The sequence below is a fragment of the Typopeltis vanoorti genome, chromosome 4 (assembly GCF_054136105.1).
Source record: "Typopeltis vanoorti isolate ZY-2024b chromosome 4, IOZ_Tvanoo_1.0, whole genome shotgun sequence".
NCBI lineage: Eukaryota > Metazoa > Arthropoda > Arachnida > Uropygi > Thelyphonidae > Typopeltis > Typopeltis vanoorti.
The window spans coordinates 108,887,629-108,909,932 of record NC_143552.1 but is presented as its reverse complement, the minus strand read 5'-3'; the positions used below and the strand labels follow the sequence as shown (position 1 = coordinate 108,909,932).

At 37.6% G+C, this 22,304-nt stretch overlaps 1 protein-coding gene across 1 annotated transcript in view; it reads right to left on the bottom strand.

Annotated features, from left to right (window-relative positions):
* LOC150107598 (uncharacterized) overlaps positions 1–22,304 on the bottom strand; it is a 419,637-nt gene that overhangs the window by 51,351 nt on the left and 345,982 nt on the right. Inside the window, exon 19 of the mRNA XM_090391960.1 lies at positions 9,216–9,404. Within this exon, the coding sequence (XP_090248086.1) occupies positions 9,216–9,404 (189 nt within the window). The remainder of the gene's footprint in view (positions 1–9,215; positions 9,405–22,304) is intronic.

The window sequence follows — 22,304 nt, the reverse complement described above, 5'->3', positions numbered from 1 at the left end:
TAAGAGAATGAAAAGAAATTATATATTTCTTGAATAATTGCAAAGAAACTAATTGTATCTGCATTCACTTTGGCTGCATCATTAATGATTAAATTTAAAGAATGAGCAACACATGGCACGTAAAAAGCTTGAGGATTATTGTTCAAAAGCAAATTTAAGAGCCAATATGTTTTCCCTTTCATATTTGCTCCATTGTCATACCCTTGATTTCTCATGTCTTCAATGGGAATGTTCCAGTTCGTCAACTCTTATTTCTGATGTATCGAGTTGGTTACAATCTGCATCAGAATATTTTAATATTTTAACAAATTTATTAAGAGCCCCAGTTTGTTTCTTAATATCTGCTTCTTTCGCAGCATGACGCTTATGATTTTGTGCACCAGATAACTTTTTTTTAATTTTTGATTCCATTTCTATTTTATACCCACAAGAAATTATTACACAACACGACACAGAGACGAAACAATAGTCCACACTGCGCTACTGTCAGTAACCTATTGAGATGCGTACTGTTATAAATCTACTGTTGCTATCCTGTCATTACTGTGACATTGTAAAATTTTATTATTATTTTAACTTTGTATACTTGTAATTTCTATTAATTACTTGTGATGTCTTTTTTTCTTTACTTTATACTTTATTCTCCGTTATTCTAATGTAGCTGTGCACGCTTTCTCTCTCTCAGAATCTTTCTTGTTTATATTATTACGTGTTATGTTTACAAGAAAGTCAAATAACATTGATTTACATTACTATGAGATGTACACGAATTTAAACATTAGGGAGATTGCTTTCTCTATCCTTCTATAAAAACTCTTTAGCAAAATTTAGAACCTTTTTTCTTCAACTTTAAAATACTTTCTTTAGCACAAAACGTTATCTACTCTCAGTTTACAAATTTTACTTATTAAGCTCCAAGCTTACTTGCAAAGAGGTTACCTAAATCTCTCTGTTAAATTATCTTTACAAATTTGATATCAACTTCTAACATGCCAATTGATTCTCTTAAGGACACTTCTTAACCTTATTAAACATTAAACATATATCTTAAAAGTCTTTCTACTACAACTATAAGAGGAATTATATAAAAGTTTTGAACTTACAAAGGCTCTGTATCTCACAATTAGGCAAAAGTCTTTCACTAAAAGTTCCATGGCATTTCTTTCATCTCAGATCTTCATCTGGAATTTTGGCTTTGGCTATATCAAATGGGATACTAATGGACGACTGCCATCTCAAGTAGCTTGAATCTAAGAAACTGAAAATGCCACCTCCAAGAAAAATGAAACTGTTGTCAACTGTCGATCAGGATCCCTCTAGACTGGAAACTTTTCTCTTCTACTGCATTTGGGACTTCTCCTTTCGGCAATTTGAAAGCCCTGTCTGTGGCCTAGAAGTCGTTTCTCTCTAGCGACATCTTGAACCGAGAAGCTCCTTTCTGGAAGCGGAAAACTCCTCTCTCAACCAACGTCTGGATCTGGGATGCTCTCTGACAATGTCTGGAACCGAGCAGCTCTGTCTCTCATCGGCAACGTCTGGGACCGGACAGCTTTAGCAATGTCCAGAACCGAGCTGCCTCCTCTTTGACAGCGTCTGGAACCGGGCAGCCTCTCCTGTCTCTCTGTGGATGTCTCTGAAACTGGGTCCCCTCTACTTCTGCAGCAATCTCTGGATCCATGCAGCCCCTTCTGTTTGCTTCAGTCCCTTTTTATTATACCTCCTCTGAGACCTTGCATGAAGTTTGGCAACCTCCAAAGAATCAGTATGATCCTTTCATCTTAAGTTTCAAGTTCGGCACGCCTTTTGTTCTCCTCCGCTTCCTTTTAATTGTAAGTTGCCGGCCATCGGAAAGTTGTTTGAACCTTTCTGACTGACTTAGCAGATGTTTACACTTAGAGCCTGCAAGCCTTTCTCATACAAACAAATTTTAATAACAATCTTTCTAATGCCACCATGTAGATCTATTACATGCAGCTTCGGCGATATAAACATTGCCTTTGTTTTTAACGCTCTAACATATTCTTATTAAAGCAATATATACAGTTAACTTCCATAGTGATATTTACAATAACATCTAAAACAAACTATACAGAGACAAACAAAGTTTATTCTTACAATATTCACATGGGACTTAACCTACGAATGTAATGTGCTTTGGAATATTTAAGCTACAATCAAGTGTTTACAGTACCATATGACTGGTTACGTAGCAACAAATGTTTTGTATGAAAATTCATTTCTGCACATAAAAACCGTTCACCATTTCACTTTAGATTCTGGAGGCAAGCATTTAGCCTGCTCTCACTGCGAAATTCTAAACAGCCAGCAATATGCAATTTTTTTTTAATTTTTATTCATTGTATCCGGCCTTATTTATTTTAATATTGATCATTCTAAGAATTTTTTGTTTTTATGATAAAAATTTTGTTTCTTAGAAATGAACTTATGACCCGTTCCCTGGCATCCCCTTCATAGCGGCACCCGCATGCCCTCTTCCCTGACCATATGGTTTTGACTTAGAAAATGAATAGACATGCAGGAGTATCAAAGACATGGGAACGTATGTGGAATTATAAGGCAGGTGATTATACTAGTCTAAGACGTCAACTTGGGGAAGTTTCATGGAGGGAGGAATTGGAAGGCTGGGATATCATTAGTGCGTGGAAAATTATGAAAGAATATTTCTTAGCAGCAATGGTAAGTTGTATACCACGAGTGAACAAGAGGACACAATTTGGAGGTAAAGTGGATGACAAACAATATTTAACAGGAATTGCATGCGAAAAAAAAAGGCCGTGAAAGAGTCAGGTGAAGAGAAGATGCATGAAGAGTATAAGACACAGGTCAGAAGAGTGACTAGTATGGTAAGGAAGATGAAACTGGAATATGAGAGGAGATTAGCCCTAAGATCCAAAGAAAATCCTAGTGAATTTTTTAGATATGTGGCCAGTAGGAGGAGAAATGACTGTGGAAGAATGATATTTTGGGATAAAAATGGGAATAAAGTGATTGATGCAGACATAGTGGAATTGTTCAATGAACACTTTATTGGAGTATTTCATCCTGGAGGAGTCAGTTTTAATGCTAGAGGGATAGAGCAGGTTCGAGGTTTAGAGGTACAGGAGGAGAGTGTGTTTCAAATACTGAGTACTCTGGATGTCAATAAGCTGTGGGACTGGATGGTATTTCACTACGAGTTTTGAGAGAATGTGCTAGGGAACTGACAGTGCCTTTGACCTGGCTTTTCAATGAAAGTTTGGCTGCGGGAAAGGTGCCCATGGATGGAAGGAAGGTAAGATAGTGCCATTGCATAAGGGCAGTAGCAGAGTGGAAGTGTCTAATTATAGGCCAGTTTATGTGTCATCAGTAGTTAGTAAGATCTTGGAGAAAGTAGTGAAGGACTGTATACAGCATTGGGCAGATGAGGGTAATGTTATCTGTGAGAGTGAAAATGGATTTGTGAAGAGGCGCTCTTGTTTTAGCAATATAATTGCCTTTTATGATAAAGTTACAAGAGCATTAGATGAGGGAAAGGCATATACTGCCATTTTCTTAGACTTAGCGAAGGCATTTGATAGGATGTTGTGTATGGCGGGGCAGTTTCAAAGAAGCAGAGGGTTACAAGTGAGGTCCCATGGGCTCAGTACTGGGACCTATATTGTTTAACCTTTATATCAATGACATTGTAAGTGGATTGCAAGTGGATATTCAGTTGTTTGCGAATGATGCAAAGCTGGGAAGGATTATTAGTAATAGTGCAGATGCGGCAGCCCTGCAAGAGGATCTGAATAAGCTAGATAGATGGGCAAATGAATGAGGGTTTCAGTGTAATGCAGGAAAATGTAAGGTCTCCAGGTTAGGGAAACATCAATGGGACACTGCATACTCTATGGGAGGAGTTATACTGGAGGAAGTAGAGGAGACAAGAGATCTGGGGTTGATGATTGATAGAAACCTGAAATTGATAGAAACCTGAAGGTAACACAGAGGATTGCTGCAATAATGAGAAGGACACTGACCTGCAGAGATAAAACAGTTATTATTCCATTGTATAAGACCCTGATCAGACCACACTTGAACTATTGTTCTCAGATTTGGTCCCCAGGATTTGAAGGGGATTGATTGGGGTTGATGATTGATAGAAACCTGAAGTTTAGGGGACATATTACAAAGGTGGTGAAGGTAACACAGAGTATTGCTGCAATAATGAGAAGTACACTGACCTGCAGAGATAAAACAGTTATCATTCTGTTGTATAAGACCCTGATCAGACCACACTTGGACAATAGTCCAAGTGTGGTCTGATGAGGGTCTTATATCTGATTCAGAACTGTACAATGATAGTTCTGAGGATCGGCTGAGGAAATGTGGACTGCAGAGTTTCGTGGATAGGAGGAGAGGTGATATGATTGAGACTTTTAAACTGTTGAGAGGTGGTTACAGGGTTGACACTGGGGAGTTCTTTTGCTTGGTTGAACAGCAGGAAGGAGTGATGACAAAAGGCCATCCCTGGAAGTTACGAAAGGAAACTGTGAGCAAGAGGGTGCGGAGTGGTTTCTTTGCATGGAGGGTGGTTGAACTATGGAATGCATTGCCTGATGGAGTGGTGAGAGCGAAAACGGTCAATGAGTTTAAGGAGTGATATGATAGACTTTGTGTTTCTTAGAAAGGACTTCCCACAATGAGTCTTTTGACTTTATGGAGGCTTGAATAATAATAATAATAATATAAAATTATTATTGTTATGAACATCTGACCTCCATGGGATTCATGGGAGGTATACACTATCACACACACAAAACTCATCCAGCTGTGCCTTAAACTGACTCAATGTGTATATTCACAACACACTCAGGAAATGCAGTTCACTCATCAACCACTTTCCATGCAAAGAATCTTCTCCTCACTCCTCTGCTTGCACCCTCCTAATACAGTTTTCAGGGATGGCCTCTCATTCTACAACCCATTCACTCTCTCCCATTCTATGAAAAATTTCTTCATGTTAACCTGATAACAACCCCTGACTAACTGACATGTCTCCATCATGTGTCCTCCCCTCCTATTCACAGGCATCACAGTTTACATTTTTTCAATCTGTTTTCATGCTTTACATTCTGAAGACACTGACCATCTCTGTGAATCTTCTCTGGACCCTTTCTAACATATCCCTGTCACTACGAAAACATGGTGACCAAATATGTGCACAGTAATCCATATGAGGCCTGATCAAAGTCTTATACAATGGAATCATAACCGCTTTATTTCTGCACATCAGGGTCCACTTTATCATTGTCATTATTCAATGTGCTGACTTCACAACTTGTGCAGTGTGGCCCCTGAATTTCAGGTACTTGTTCACCACCACTCCCAGATCTCTCATCTCCTCTACCTCCTTTAGAGTTTCCCCACCAAGTGTATACTTTGCATTCCATTGTTGCTTACTAAATTTTTGTGCATATTATATCTTAGATAAAAGCACTGGCTAAAGCCTAAACATGAAATTACATTAAGAGCTATGCTGTTTTTCTTCGAGCTGGCACTGATTCCCATTAACTATATGTGAAATTGTAAATACAAATCATTTGGTATGTATGTATTCTAATTCCTCATAAAGGTGAGGGTTTCCCCTTAAAAACCAAAACACTACAATTTTGGACCAACAACTCTGATATATGTAGCACATTCATTGCTAAAAACGACCTTACCATGCTTTGTAATTGTATTAAAAGTTTGAAGTAATCTGGAACGTGCCTCCTTCCTCTGAAGTAGTAAATTCTTGACAGATAATTCTTGAAGAAACACAGGGTGACATGGACATTTTAGGTCAATATTCATATGTTCCAAGATTCACTTTTTTCTTTTATCCATTGCTGTCATTGATGATATCACAACAGACTTCAATTTGTATGCACTATTTCCCTCTTGTTGCAGGTTAGTTTACTTCTTGGTTTATCCTTTATACGTCTGTGTTAAAGAGTTTCTTCTCCAACTGCAAGACAGTTTGGGAGGATCTCATTGAGTTTGCAAAAGTTTGCAGCAGCCCTTTCACTCTCATGCCATCCAACAATTGACAATAACATATTCTTCAATAGTGTAAATTACTCTGATCAGCCATTGTTAATCTCAGAAATATAAAAGAAAGCAAACATTAAATAAAAGAAAATAAAAATATTTAATAGTAGAGAAACTTTTCTTTCATGTTTCTTTGAGCAATTGAAACACATACCAAATTATTTGAATTTACTAATTTACTAAGTCTCATTACACACACAGGTGTAATGAGACTTTGTGGCCATCCTATATCATATCAACTTTACTATGAATTATAAGTATTTACTATATATTTCCCACTATTGAATTAACTTGCATTACCTTGAAACATTTTTTATCGGTTACTTACTTTGATCCTTAATAAAGATCAAAACGCATATAAGAAGCAATTTACCACATGTGGCACTCATGTGCTATTGGTTCTGTAACCACTGATATATGTGTGTGTGGGGGGGGACAGGGAAATGACATAAAAACCTCTCTTCAGTGCATTAAGATGGAAGGCAATTTAAACTCCCTTCAGAAAATGAGTGGGGTTTTTTGATAGTTACATTATTCCAACTTTTAGTCAAGTCAAGCTTTCTCACTATAAAAATCATTGTCCTATATTTGCTTAGATATACTGTAATATGGATGAAAATAAAACTATTTTTGGGTAAAACAGGAAAAACAGCACTGTGTGATATTAAGGTAGTTATGCCTAGACATAACTGCTGATTAATTTGTCTTGATTACTGATTAGAATACATAACAGAATATTTTAATCTTAAGACATGGAACCTACTGATCTATACTTTAGACCAATTTTCAGAAGTTATTATTTAAGCATTTTTTATACGGGAGCATATTAAGCTAGTTTATGTATACAGTGTTCTTGCATTTTATTAGTAAATAATTATTAGTAAGTTAGTTAACATTATTAGTAAGTGCATTTTATTATTACTATTATGTTTAAGTATCAGTTACTGTTAAAGATCATTCACCACACAACATTTTTATCTATCTGCAGTTACCCCTCATTTAATATCACTAATGGTTCTGGGTAAAATGACATTATTGAAAGTGATGTTAAATGAATTAAGTGTTCAATGGGATTTTAGGTAATCCATTTCAGAGACCCAGAAGTAAAAATTTATTGCCCCAATGCTATTAATTTAAGGTTGTAAATGTTTTAATTTCAAAACTAATGTTTTTATGCATATTAATTAACATGTATTACAAATACAAATTGAATAAAAAAATAATAACAATAAAGGAACTTTATCTTTGTCATGTACATGTTAAGCTTGAGGTGATGGAGAGGTGAGGAGGATTGGTGTTGGGAAGAACAGTCGCCCATAAAAGTGTTAAGAATTCTTCTATGTGCATTCTACATTGTCCAGAAGGAATCTCTGGGGTGACAGCACTTCCTTTTGTTGAGATTGAAGGAGAATCTCTTGCCAGAGGATTGAAGAAACTGTGTAGGGTGTTCTGTTTTTTCCTCTCATTCAACAGCTTTTTAAAAATAGGCCGCAGGTTCCAGGAAATGTTTTATCTGTGTATTAGAGACAGTCACTCTTTCTTCCTCTAGCTTTTCCTCACCACCAAGGAAAAGTGAGGGGGAACGTTGACAGATTAATGTGGAGGAGAGATTTTTTTATAGAGTAGAGGGAGGGATAAGGGTAGAACAAGAGGAAGCCGTATAAGGAAGGCGTGAGGAGAAGGTTCTTTGTGCAGAAAGTAATTGATGAGTGGAATGCATTGTCTGAGAGTGTGGTGAGGGTGGAAACTGTGAGTGGGCTTAAGGCACGGTTCGATGATGTTTTTGCATGAGAAAGTATGGACTTCCTGTGATGAGTCCTTTAATTCCATTGAGGTCAGATATTAATAATAATAACAATAATAATAATAACTGTGCAAATGTATTGCAACAATGCATCAGGGTCTAAGACATTAATTGAGAAAGGAGTAAACATTGGTGCATGCCATGTGAATGTCTCACCAAATGCACTTGCACCAACAAAAGTAGCAGTGTCCAATATTCCACTGAAAATCATTCATGAAATGCTTCATCATGAAAATACAGTGTAGCGACAGGCACAATCAAAATGCTGTGAGCTTCTACCAGTAAGCATGAGTTTATTTATTTTTAATATATTACTCCAAGACCTCATGGAGTCAAAGAGTCATCTGGGAGGTCCTTTTATCACACACAAAGCTCATCATACCGTGCCTTGAACACATTCAAACTCCTTGCAGACACCACACTCTCAGGCAAGGCATTCCAATCATTTACAACTCTGCATGAAAAAACCTGCTTCTGACTTCCCTACTCACACCCTCTTTATACAGTTTCCAGTGATGACCTCTGGTTCTCCCACTATTTTCTGTAGAACTTCTCCAGTATTGACCCTATAACAACCACTTACTAACTTATAGGTCTCTATCACATCTCCCCCTCTTCCTCCTATCCACCAGACTCTGCAAATTACATCTTCTCAATCTTTCCTCATACTTGACATTCTAGAGGTTAGAAACTACCTTAGTCAATTGCCTCTGGACTCCTTTCCAACATCTTTTCATCCTTCTGAAAACCAGGTGACCAAATCTGGGCACCATAGTCCATGTGTTACCTAATCAAAGCCTTACACAAAGGAACAAGAATCTCCCTACTTCTACACGTCAGTGTTCTCCGCATCAGTCCCAGAAGCCTTTGTGTTGTCTTCACAATTTTGGCTATCTATCCCCTAAATTTCAGATCCTTATCCACTAATACCCCCCCCCCCCCAGATCTCTTATTTCTTCCACCTCCAACAATATATCATCACCAAGCATAAAGTATGCATCCCATCTTTGTTGTTACGTCTTGGCTGGGATGTTTTGCCGAATCCTCTGTATTCACCAGACCTGGCACCTTCCAATTACCACTTATTCCGATCGTTGCAGAATGAGGAGGCTGTCAAAAGACACCTGGATCAGTTTTTCACCAGTAAACCTCAGGAGTTTTATGAACATGGCATAATGAAGTTGGTGGACAGATGGCAAGAGGTCATTGATAAAGAGGGTCAATGTATAACTGACTCGTATGTATTATATATATTAAATAAAATGTGTTTCATTCCACTCTGAAAAACCGAACAAACTTATTTGACAACCCAGTATATATACAAACTTTTTCTACTTACCTCTACTGATCCCACGATATGAGATATGCCCTGGGCAATTGCAGGATTAATGGTGTATTTTGCAATATATCTTTTCAATCTGAAGTTATCATTATTTCCCTTTTCTTCTTTGAGAGGACCAAAAAACTGCTTCATTTTATCAGCTGTTTGCCATGTCCTGGAAATAACCTCACCAATACGACCCATTGCCTTAAAAATTGTTTTATGAAATCAACAGTTACTTACACAGGAATTAGTTATGTACTAGAAGAAATAAAACACATTATTTTTCATCATGACCACTATCATCATCATCACTACTAATTCTATGGTTACAACTTACTGTTAAGTCAGAATTTGTTCATGGATAATTTTTTTATTATTATTATTATGTAATATCTCCAAGGAGGTTGTGGATTCATTGCAAGAGGACACTCTACTAAACAACCTGCCATCTGCACTGCTTAATCCTACATCTACACAAAATGCCATCTACTGTCCACTAATAGTGTTTTTTGTTTGTAAATTGCACGTGTATCCTGCCATTGTTAGTAAATGTGATTTATTAAAGTGGGAGATTTTTTAAGTTTTGGCTAAGTTTCAATTTAGGCTTGATGTGGCATAAGTGATATCTCTTTCTAGATGACAGTTGATTTAAATTTATCCACATCCTCATCCTTAACTCATATGTTACAACCTTTTAAAGTCTATATATCTCAGAATTTCATACCACTGGATTTCCTAATGACATCCAGTTTCCTGTTGTGAGACAGTTCACAAAATGTATTTTGTGTAATAAGCACTGTTTGCATTTTGGGTAAACTCCATTAAATTTAGATAGATTAGAATAACTGTATAGTGATTGTTGAGCTTTGTGGATTGTTAGTGACATTTTCCCTGAAATTCTTAGCTTCTATTAAATGACAACAAAATGGCGGTATGACCAAATCAACATGTTGTGCTGTGGAAAAAATATCAAATGTGATTAACAGCACAGATTTTTCGAAAATGATTCATTGCCATGAGTGCAGCATGTATGTGTTGGGAAATGTGGAGAATGTGTTTGTGAAGAGAGTGAACAGGAGAAGGCAGGAAGTATGGGTCTCTAGAACATGGGATATTTTACTGGATTTTGATTTTATCAGTAAATGTGAAAGATGGAACAAAAATGAGCATAACTGCAGGTATGAAAGGCAGTATGAATATTCGAACAAAAACACATATGAGTGTGAGTGCAAAAGATAGTACAAATGATGAAACAAGAGAATGTGATTGAGGAAGAAAAAGAGAGTATGAATGACAAAAGAAAAGTGAGGCTGCAGGAGGGAAAGAAAGTGTGAATGATGGAATGATCGAGTGAGACTGTGGGAACAAAAGACAGTATAACTGGTGGGATCAAGATTTGAAGAACAAGTTAATTTAGGATGAGAAATAAGATGAGGAATATGTGCAGTGAGATCTGATGTTTGATGGACAGGAATGAAAGGGCAGGAAGGATAGAATGAAGGAAACAGAAAAAAAGAGGTGACAAGTGATTCTATAGAATGGCAATCTATGGATACTCTATTATCAAGGGTGTGGTGAATGAGAGGGTCCACAAAGATCTAGTTTCCAGGAGGAAAGATAAACACGATGACATGTTTTGGATGTGAGTAGAATATTGTTGATGATATCAGAGGAATTAAGTCTGCACAAACTGGGGATGCATAGCAAAATGTTAGCAGTTGTTTTTGAGGCAGTATAGTGTGAGGCAGAGGTTGACAAGAAGATATATTTGGTTGGATATTGTAATAGAACAGGGAATATGAAGCAAGGTGAAGAAGAAGAAAGGCATAAGGAAATTAGGTTAGTGAACAAGGGAAGAGTGATCATTATGGGTGACTTTAATTATGGTAACAGATTGGAATGAAGCAAAAGAATCTCAGAATAAGGAGAATGAATTTCTTGTTCTTGAGAGACAATAAACTTGGACAGTATATGAAAGAGGGTACACAAGGATCAAGAATCTTAGGTCTGATCATTTCATCGCAGGATGTAATTGTGAATGTATATTTATTGTATTTCCTTCCAGTTGGTGAGTGGGGAATTGTGAGTTGATCTCCTGGGTGGTGGCCAGCTATATGAAGACTTCTGTGAGGAAAGGAGATATGTGGAATCACGATGCCAGCGAGCTTGTAAAACTTAGAAGATAGCATGAAGCTATATCATGGAATGAGGAGTAAGTGGAAAGGAGATAAATGCTGCTTGGGTACTGACTAAGAGAAATTTGACAGCTTCAATGTATGAATGCATTCTGAAGGTCAAAAGACTGAATAAGATGGGTGTCAAATGGATGAATGAAGGGATTATTATTATTATATGACACCTCCAGGGAGTCCACAGACTCATAGAGGGAGGGCACTTGCTCTACAACTCTCTGCCTCCACCACTCAATCCACCAATTACACATGAAATCCAGAAGAAGGAAGCACTGTTGTTATTAACATTATTTTTATTATTATTCTACAGGCATTTCCATGGAGTTAGAAGGCTCATTACAGGAGATCCATTATTCACACACTAGCCATTATCTACACAGTAGCTATTCACTGATGAAGCACTCACAATCCCCCTTCTGGCAACCCATTCACCACCCTCAAAGAAGAAATCTGGTCCTAACACCTTTGCTAACTATACTCTTATACAATTTCCACCAGTGACATCTGGTTCTCTTGCTTTCTGTCATGTAAAAAATCTTCAATGTCAATCCTATAAAACCACTTTTATGACTTATATGCTTCTCATGTCTCCTGTTTTTCATCTATCAGCTAGTTTCTGAAGCCCATTGACTGTCTGTTTGAAAATAGATATTCTCATAGGTAGCATTCCATAGGCATGCCACAATCTTTATCACTTGCCTCTGGATCCTCTCCACTACTTCTTCATCCCCACAGAATCCGGATGTCTGGATCTGTGTATGTGTAGTCCAGATGTGAGCCATATTAAAGCTTTATACAGGGAAATAATAGCCTCTCTATCCCTGCTTGTTAGCGTGTTCTTCAACAACAATGTAATCTGATATACTGTTTTGGTTACCTTTGCAATATGCCCTCTAAGCTTCATCGCCCTGTCCACAATCACTCCCAAGGCCCTGGTCTCATTAGTTTTGTGCAGTTCAGTTCCATCAATATAGTACAGGTATCCCTTGATATATGCATTTAATTAATCCTCAATGGACACTGCATATATCAAAACCGCATTATTCAATGTTAAGAATTAATGGGAATAATTATAATGAATCCTGCAAAATATAAAAATTTAAACATCATTTATTTTTTAAGGTGACATGTATTTATATATTTTATATATACATATTTGTTACATAAAAATTTAACTAAATATTTATTTTTTATAAAAAAGTGTAGAAAATATGCTTAAAGCCTTGGACCTAAGATTATTACTGTCGATGAGAATATGCTTCTGATTACAATTTTCTATCCAAAGAAATAGTAAATCTTCCATTTTAATCATTAATGGGCTTCTATTCCTAGTACGCTGCACACTCAAAGATGCAGATGCCACTCTGCCTTGTTTGCAGTACTCAGTCGCTTTATTTAAAATGGCTCATATAGTTGATTCACCAAAGCCTACAGCTCTTCTGATGTTTGCTTTGCTTTCTCCGTTATCAAACCTTTTAATAATGTATTACTCTTTTTTGAGGCCATGGTTACGAAGGGTAATGCTTTACATAATTTGAAAATTACGTGATATGCAGATAGGCCGTAAGCATACGCTGTAATACATACACATATATGTCTGTATGCACCATGCTCTGCTAATAAATTGAAGCACTGAGACTGCGGCCGAGAGCGAGTTACTAACGTTAGAGCACGACTCGTACCACGTGATCTGATCAGTTTCATCGACCAAGTCTAACACTTTGCTTATTTTCAAACTTTTTGGGCCGCACTAATCAAATTTGATACCGCATATATCAAGTTTATGGTCACAATAATTTTTCGTGCACTAATCAAAACCGCATTAAATCAAAGCCACATATATCAAGGGATACCTGTATACAGCTTGTGATATTTTCTTCCCAAAGTGCACCACCTTACATTTGGCAATGTTAAACTGGCAGCCATTTACCTTTGTCCATCCTGTCATCCTGCAGTCTCTTCTTCATCTTCATTTACTATTACTCTTCAGTTTTGCATCATCAGCAAACAACTTGAATATTTCCCATCAAATCATTTCCTATATCATTGATGTACAAATTAAACATAGAGGAGTAATTATCTGTATCTGTAGTACACCACTGGTCACCTGCCTTCTCCTGGGCTCAACTCCTCCATGATCACAATCAAATTCAAATCACCAGTTTCATATCCATTTGCTCCAATGCCCCAATTTATGTAACAGAACCCTATGTGGAATTTTGTCAAATGCCTTTGCAAGATCTACAATATCACTGAGTAGCTATTTTCCTTATCCAATACCACTGTCACTTTGTTATAAAAAGTAAGGAATTTGCTAAGGCAAGGCCGACCCTTCATAAAACCATGTTATCCCTTATAGATTATCATATTTTTATCTACCCAGTCCTGAATTCTGTCTTTCACCAATTCTCCAATACCTTAACTACACTTCTGTCTTGGATTTATGCAGCAGACTATTTTGTTCACTTTTCACTCCATTGACACCTTCCCAGTAGAGGCTGAAATTAAATAGCTTGGTCAGAGGAGCAATCATTTCTTCAACCTTTATTCTTCCATCAGTCAATGCTACATCTGGCATTGCAATTTCACCACCACCACCTAGATGGTACATCCTAGATGCAAAATACTGATTCAGTAATGCAACTATTTGGTTTGCTTCTGTTACCTTCCCACCATCAGAACTTTTTAGCCATCCTTCCATAGTCATTTCTCCTTTTACTTGCCTCATAGCAAAAAACCTCTTTAGGATTTCTTTTGGTCTCATCAGCTAGCTATCTCTCATAAATAGCTTTGGTCTTCCTTACCAGGTCACACTATTCTTGCCTGTGACTTGTACAGGCTCATGGATATGGAGATCACATTTTTCTTTATATTCTCTCCACAACTTTTTCTTTGGCTGCAAACACTGCTTAATGATACTATTCATCTATCTGACTCCTACCTGATTCATCCTTCTGTCTCTAAGTATACATGCTGATACTGCTTTCTTCAAACACCCCTTGACCCTCTCTCATGCACCACCACCATCTCTTCTCTAAGTTCTTATGTCATGGCACTGCTGAAAGTTGACTCCTCAGCTTGTCACAATTATTTGTTTTGTAATTCTGCATATATCCCTTGCCAGAAAAATGTTTGGCAATCTCCCAGGTCAAAACTACATGTTCACTTTCTCTAAGTGGAGGCAGCATAGTTCTAGATTGGTTACTATTAATTTCTCTTATCCTATGATCAGATCTAGCACTCTCGAACCTCATGTCTTTTCAGTTACATGCTGTCATAGGTAATTATCTCTCAGCAGCTATATAAATTCCATTTCCTTCCTTGCCTGTAGCCATTCCTCCTCCTTCCAATCTGTGTCTCCATAGTTGAAATCCTCCCATAATAATTATTCAACCTGAACTCGTGATAATTTACCACCCTTATATCCCCTGGATTATAGCAGCAACCAATTACATATTTTGTCATGTTGGTCTCTATCTCACACCAGATAGCCTCAAATGAAATGCCTTCTGAATCCCTGTCCTTCTTATATACTTCTGCTCTTTTTGGCTTCAATTCTTCTGCTATCATTAGCAAACCTCTAATCCTGTAAAAAAGCAGACTGATGCAACTGACAGGATTATTCATTATGTGGCAATACAAGATTAATGGTAATAATCAGTTGCATGAAGAGCATAACCAGGAGAAGATGACTTAGTTGGTAAGGACAGAAAATGTGTAACCATTGTTGCCATTCATAATATAAATCAGGTTTCCCTTCTCATGTTCTTCAAGAAAAGAATACTGACATAGATTGGTGATTTTTGATGCCATATCTTGACGATAATCTTATATCCTGTCTAGTGAGGTCATATACTTGTATGGTAGTTGAAACAAGAAATGAGGGCTCATTTTGCATGATATTTGAACATCATTCATCTACTCATGCAGTACATTAACAATCACCTATGAGACATACAAAACAATGGGCTGTATACAGCAAGTATGTTAGATGCATCACATGATAGACATAGTATATTATATTCTTATCTTTAAATTATTATTATTAATATTATTATTCAGAAACTGCATTGAGCCACAAGAATAATCATGGGTGGCTCACATTAGACAACACAAAGTCTGTCATACAACCCATTCACCATTTGCACAATCACCACATTTTAAGGCAATATTCCATGGTTCAACCACCCTTCATTCAAAAAAAAGCTGATTCTTGCCATCCTATTCACCACTCCTTTTACAACTTTCAGTAATGGCCCCTTGTCCTTGTTCTGTTATTTTTTATTACTTGACACCTCCAGGGAGTCCAAAGACTCATCGAGGAAGAGTGTGCCAACAGCATCGAATGATTGAACCTTTCCAACTACTAACCGTGCTCAAACTTACTTAACTTTTTTTGTTTGAGCCATTAGTAGCAGAGGCTCTACCAACTGACCAACAATATATAAGAAATCTACTCAGTATCAATCTTGTAATTACTTTTCAACAGTTTAAATGTCTCAATAATGTCATTCCTTTGGAAATTGATAAACTGATAACAGCCTAATCTCATAATGGATATTGTACAGCCTTAATATCATTTTTGATATCTACTTCTGTTTCTTTCCAAGGTTATTTTATCCATTTCAAATCTTGGTAACCGGATTTGAGCACAATAATGTAAATGTGGTCTGATCAGAGCTTTATACAATGAAATTACCACTCTTTTATTTCTGCTTAGTATTGCAAAAATCCTCTAGTATTGCAAAAAAACACCACTCAAATTTTTATTGGATATCACTCCAAGACAACTTTCCTCCCTTACTTTCCACCAATAGAATATGCAACCTTCCATCAGTGGATCCTAAATTTCAAGACCTTGCATTTAGTTGTATCAAACTGATATCCCCATTTATTTGTCCATCTGTTCAGTTTATTCAAGTCCTCCTTAAAGGGCCACCACATCTGTACTATTACTAATAACCCTTATAAGCTGCACATCATCTGAAAACAACTGAATATCTCCCTGTAATCCAGCAACAATATCATTGACATAAAGGTTAAACAGCAAAGGTCCCACTACCGAGCCTCATGGAGCACCACTTGTGATCTTGCCTTTCTTTGATACTGCACCCTGTATAAAACTATAATATCTATCAGAGAGTCAATTTCTAATCTAATTTACTACCCTGATATCTAATCCCAAATGCTTCAACTTAACTATCAGAATATCATGTGGCACTTCAACAAATGCCTTTACAAAATCCAAAATAATGACAGTACATGCATTTCCATCATCAATTGCTCTCATTACTTTATTATAAAAGGCAAGCACATTACTGAAATGAGCATCCCCCCCCCCCCTTAAGAAATCCCCGCTGATCTGCATAGATAATATTACCCCTCATCTGTCCAATTTTGAATATGATCTCTCACTAATTTCTCCAAACTCTTAACTACAGAAGAAATACAAACTTGTCTATAGTTTGATGACTGCATTCTACTATCCTTATGCAATGACACTTTCTCAACCTCATTCCACTCCTTGGGCACTTTCCCAGTAGCTAGACTTTCAGTGAACAGCCAGGTCAATGGAGCTGTCAGTTCCATGCCCCATTCTCTTAAATAGAAAAAATCATATCTAGAAAAATCACATCCATCACATCCAGTCTCACTGCTTTATTGACTTCCAGAGTACTTAACATTTAAAATACATTCTCCTCATGTACTTCTAAACCTTCAAACTTCCATATTTTTCCATGAATTAAATCTGCTTTCTGGGATGAAATACCCCAATAAAGTGATCATTAAACAACTCCACTATGTTATCTGCATAAATTTTTTTTTTAAACTCCCATTTCTCATCTAATAATGTCATTCTTCCACAATCATTTCTCTTCTATCTGGCTACATAATTCATTCTTGTGTTATGTTATATCTTTTTAGTCAAAGTTGACTTTTGTGGTATCATTCTAAGGTTTAAAAAGAAATAACATGAAGATGAACTGTGATTGTATAAGATACCAGGGATACACTTATTAAAATACTTGTTATATATGGGATCCATGATAAGGTGGGCCAAGCACTACAGATGCGATTTGAAGAGCTCCTGATTCAGATAAGTTTTACTTGGAATAATTAACTATATATGCGTAATTGTTTAAGTAAGAGCGGCTGTAAACATTGTACGCTACCGATATTATTAGTGTGGGGGTTTTTTCTTGCCTAAACTAAATTATGAAATCGTTATTATTAGACCTAGTATAACCTGCAGAGAAAAAAAAAAAAAAAATGGTGGCGGCATTGTCATTCCATGATTTTAATTTAGATTTCAGTCGTTTCGTTAAGTGTGAGGTCTGTTATATGTATTCCTTTGATTACATAAATGATTTGTGGATGTTTAGTGCGGATGGAAGAAGGGTGTGTGCAAAGTGTGACCTGAACAAGGAACTGATGAATGCGAATATGAAATTGATGACAGAAAGTGCTAGTACCGATTGTGTCGCGAGTGCATGTTTGAAAGAGAAGGATGGTGAGAAAGAGAGATGAAAAAATGTTAAAAAATCAGGAAAAAAGAAAAAGAGCGATTTTACAACCGTAACAGATGTTAAAAGGGACGAAAGTGAGGGAACGAATAAAAGTAGAAATGGCGTGATGCAGAAATCGCAAGTAAAAAAAATCGAAAGAATAAATGATAGCGAAAAAAGAATGAATGATGGAGAAAGCTGGACGCATGTTGGAACGAAAGTACTGAACCAAAGAAAGATGAATGACAGTAAAAGTGAGAAGAATGATGGCGAAAGTTGGACACATGTTGGAACGAAAGTACTGAACCAAAGAAAGATAAATGAGAGTGAAAGTGAGAAGAATGATAGTGAAAGTTGGACGTATGTTGGACCGAAAGTATGGAAACAAAGAAGGATGAATGAGAGGGAAAGTGAGAAGAGGGGGTCAGGAGTTAGAAAGTTAGAAAGATTTAATGATAGAGAGAATGCATCGCAAGGTTCGGAAGGTGAATTGGATTGGATGAAGCAAGAAATGAAATGGATGCGGCATGAAATTAAGAGAATTCAGGTCAAAACTATTAAAATAAAGTATGATGGCATGAAAGAGTTAAGAAAGATGAGCGAGTGGCATTGTATGGCGACTCCATTATTAATGGTGTGCTAGAGGATAAAATGCACAAGGTATGTTTTCCAGGCGGTAAAATGAGTAGAGTGATTGAGGCATTGAATATGAGGCGGGAGCGAGCAAAAGAGTTAATTGTATTAATTGGTACAAATGATTTGAGAGAGAACAAAGAGCATGTCAAAATGAATGTCAGGAGACTGCTTGGAAAGATAAAAGAGAACAGTGTGACAGGAAGGGTAGTCAGTGTGTTGCCTAGGTTGATTGTGGTGAAATGAGGCAGAGAGCAAGGATTATGAATGATATTCTGGCTGAAATGTGTGAGGAGATGGGAGTACAGTTTGTTAATGTGTGGAATGAGTTTGAGGGACGAAGTGAGCTGTATGGGATCGATGGACTGCATTTGAGTGGTTATGGTGTGAGTCGCTTGGAGAGACTGCTGCTGGAAAGTAGAGAAGTGAATAGAGAGAATGAATCAGATCGAGAGGGGAGTGATGTGGAAGAGCAGGAGAGTAAGACAGGAGAGATTGAAGAAGTGGAAATGAATGGGGAAGTGAGTGGTATGAGTATAGAAAATGAGAGAATGGGTGTGCAAGAGGAGCAGGGAAACGGGGAGGCTCAGGGTAGACAGCGGTACACAGCGTGAGAAAGGTGGATGCTCCAAGAGGAGGTGAGAGCATGTGTAGGCAGGAAAGTAATGGGATGACCAGGGATCAAGAGGAAACAGATGGAATTGCAAAGGGTTCTAAAATGAAGAAGCAGAAAGGGAAATGGCCCCAGTCCAGCATGGAGAGATCACATCGAGTGAGTGGTATCAGTGGAACTAGCTGTAGATCCAGAAATGAGTTGTTGTGTTTGTATACCAATGCTAGAAGTATAAGAAACAAGGCGGATGAAATGGTTGCACTAATTGCGTCTGTGCACCCAGAGATTGTCGGAATAAGTGAGACATGGTTAGATGAGGACGACATCCTGACAAGAATAGAGGTGGAAAGGTATGATGTGTTTCGTGAGGATAGAAGGGGTAAAAAGGGAGGGGGAGTGCTATTGATGATAGAGAAAGAAGAGTTATGTCCATACAAGGTAGAGATGCAAGAGGGAAATAGCGCCAGTGGTTTTGAGGCAGTATGGTGTGAGATAGAGGTGAATAGAAGCAAATACTTGGTGGGATGTTGTTATAGACCTGGTAATGTGGATGGTGGTGATAGTGAAATGTATAGTCAAATAAGCCAAGCAAATAAGAAAAGGGTGAGCATTATGGGTGATTTTAATTATGGCAATATAGACTGGAATGAAGAGATAGCAACTGGAAGTAAAGAAAATGAGTTTCTTGAGTTTTTGAGGGATAACTACCTCAGACAGTATGTAACAGAGGGCACACGAGGATTAAGGGTCTTGGATTTGGTCATCTCATCAGAGGATGTAATTATCAATGAGGTGTCAAATCATCCACCAATTGGTGAAAGTGACCATGAGGTGATTACCTGGGTGGTTGCCAGCAGTGCAAGGATCCCTGTGAAAAAAGGGTATATGTGGAACTACAAAGGGGGTGATTATGAAGAGCTCAGGAGACAGCTTGAAGGTGTAGCATGGAATGAGGAGTTAGCTGGAAAAGAGATCAATGCAGATTGGGGGATTTTCAAAAACTATCTCATAGATGTAATGTCTAAGTGTATTTCAAAGGTGAAAAGGTTAAATAAGGTAGCTGTGAAATGGATGAATAAAGAGATTAAGCATGTGATTGTGATACAGAGAAAAAGAACATTATGGAGGCAGCATAAGAGAAGTGGAAGTAACCAATTTCATGAAGTCTACAAAGACCAGGCAAGGAGGGTGACTTGGTTGGTGAGAGTAGCTAAAGAGAGGTATGAACAGCAGTTAGCCAATGAAGCCAAAAAGAATCCTAGGGAGTTCTTTCGATATGTAGCCAGCAAAACAAAGAATGATTATGGAAGGATGACATTGATTGGAGGAAATGGTATAAAGACAGCTGTTGCAGAATGTGTGGTGGAGATACTTAATGAGCAGTTCATAAAGATCTTTCAATCTTGTGAATGTGACTTCATGGAGAGATTAAGAGCAGTTGATGATGATGGTGGAGAGGAGAGACTGACTGTAAGTGAGCAAGAGGTGTTTGGGGAGTTGAGTAAACTAGATGTAAATAAGGCTGTGGGACTTGATAATATATCACCGCGTATTCTGAAGGAGTGTGCCAGAGAGTTGACACCTGCCTTGACATATTTTTTTAATAAGAGTCTTGCACTTGGTCAAGTTCCCAAGGAGTGGAAGGAGGGCAAGATTGTGCCACTTCATAAAGGAGGTGATCGAACTCAAGCATCAAACTATAGGCCTATCTGTGTGTCAGGTGTTGTGGTTAAGTTGTTGGAGAAGCTTGTGAGAACTAGGATCCAGAGTTGGGTTGACAACAATGGTATAATCTTTGATGGACAGCATGGATTTGCTAAAGGGAGGTCATGTTTTAGTAATCTACTTACTTATTACAATAAAGTGACTGCTTCCTTGGACAGAGGAGAAGGATACACAGTAATATACTTGGATTTCACAAAAGCTTTTGATAGAGTACCTGATGATAAGTTGACAGTCAAACTAGAGCAGATGGGGTTGGATATTAGCTTAGTGCATTGGATTGGAGACTGGCTCTCTGATAGGGATCAACAAGTTGTGTATGGGGGTGCAATATCCAGGAAAAGGAAAGTCACTAGTGGAGTGCCTCAGAGGTCTGTTTTAGGGCCATTACTATTTAACTTGTATATTAATGATATTGGCGACGATTTGGATGGAGATATTCAGTTGTTTGCAGATGATGCAAAATTGGGATGAACCATAAAGAGTAGTGAAGATGTTGTGGCCTTGCAAGAAGACTTGAATAAATTGAGTGATTGGACAAGCAAATGGGGATGTGAGTACAATGTTGCAAAATGTAAGGTTTTAAAATTTGGAAAACAAAGATGGGATGCAGAATTTATGCTTGGTGAGAATATATTGTTGGAAGTAGAGGAAATAAGAGATCTGGGGGTTATAGTGGATAAGGATCTAAAATTTAGGGGACACATCGCCAAAATTGTGAAGACAACACAAAGACTTCTGGGAATGATGAGGAGGACACTGACGTGTAGAAGTAGGGAGATTCTTGTTCCATTGTATAAGGCTTTGATTAGGCCACACATGGACTATTGTGCCCAGATTTGGTCACCTGGTTTTCAGAAGGATGAAGAGATGTTGGAAAGCGTCCAAAGGCGACTGACTAAGGTAGTTTCTGACCTGAATGTCGAGTATGAGGAAAGATTGAAAAGATGTAATTTGCAGAGTCTGGTGGAGAGAAGGAAGATGGGAGATATGATAGAGACCTACAAGTTGGTAAGAGGTTTTTATAGGATCAATGGTGGAGAAGTTCTACAGAGAATAGTGGGAGATCAGGCGAGAACCAGAGGTCATCCCTGGAAACTGTATAAAGATGGTGTGAGTAGGGGAGTGAGAAGCAGGTTTTTTTCGTGCAGAGTTGTGAGTGATTGGAATGCATTGCCTGAGAGTGTGGTGTCTGCAAGGAGTTTGAATGTGTTTAAGACACTGTATGATGAGATGTGTGTGAGATAAAAGGACCACCTAGATGAGTCTTTGACTCCATGAGGTCTTGTTTAATAATAATATATATATATATATATATATATATCACAGTGGTTGAAAAAAGTGAAAATAAGGGTGTTACGTTTATCGATATATCAGTACCAGGAGATAGTCAGACTGACAACAAAGAAAATGAAAAAATTACAAAATATCATGATTT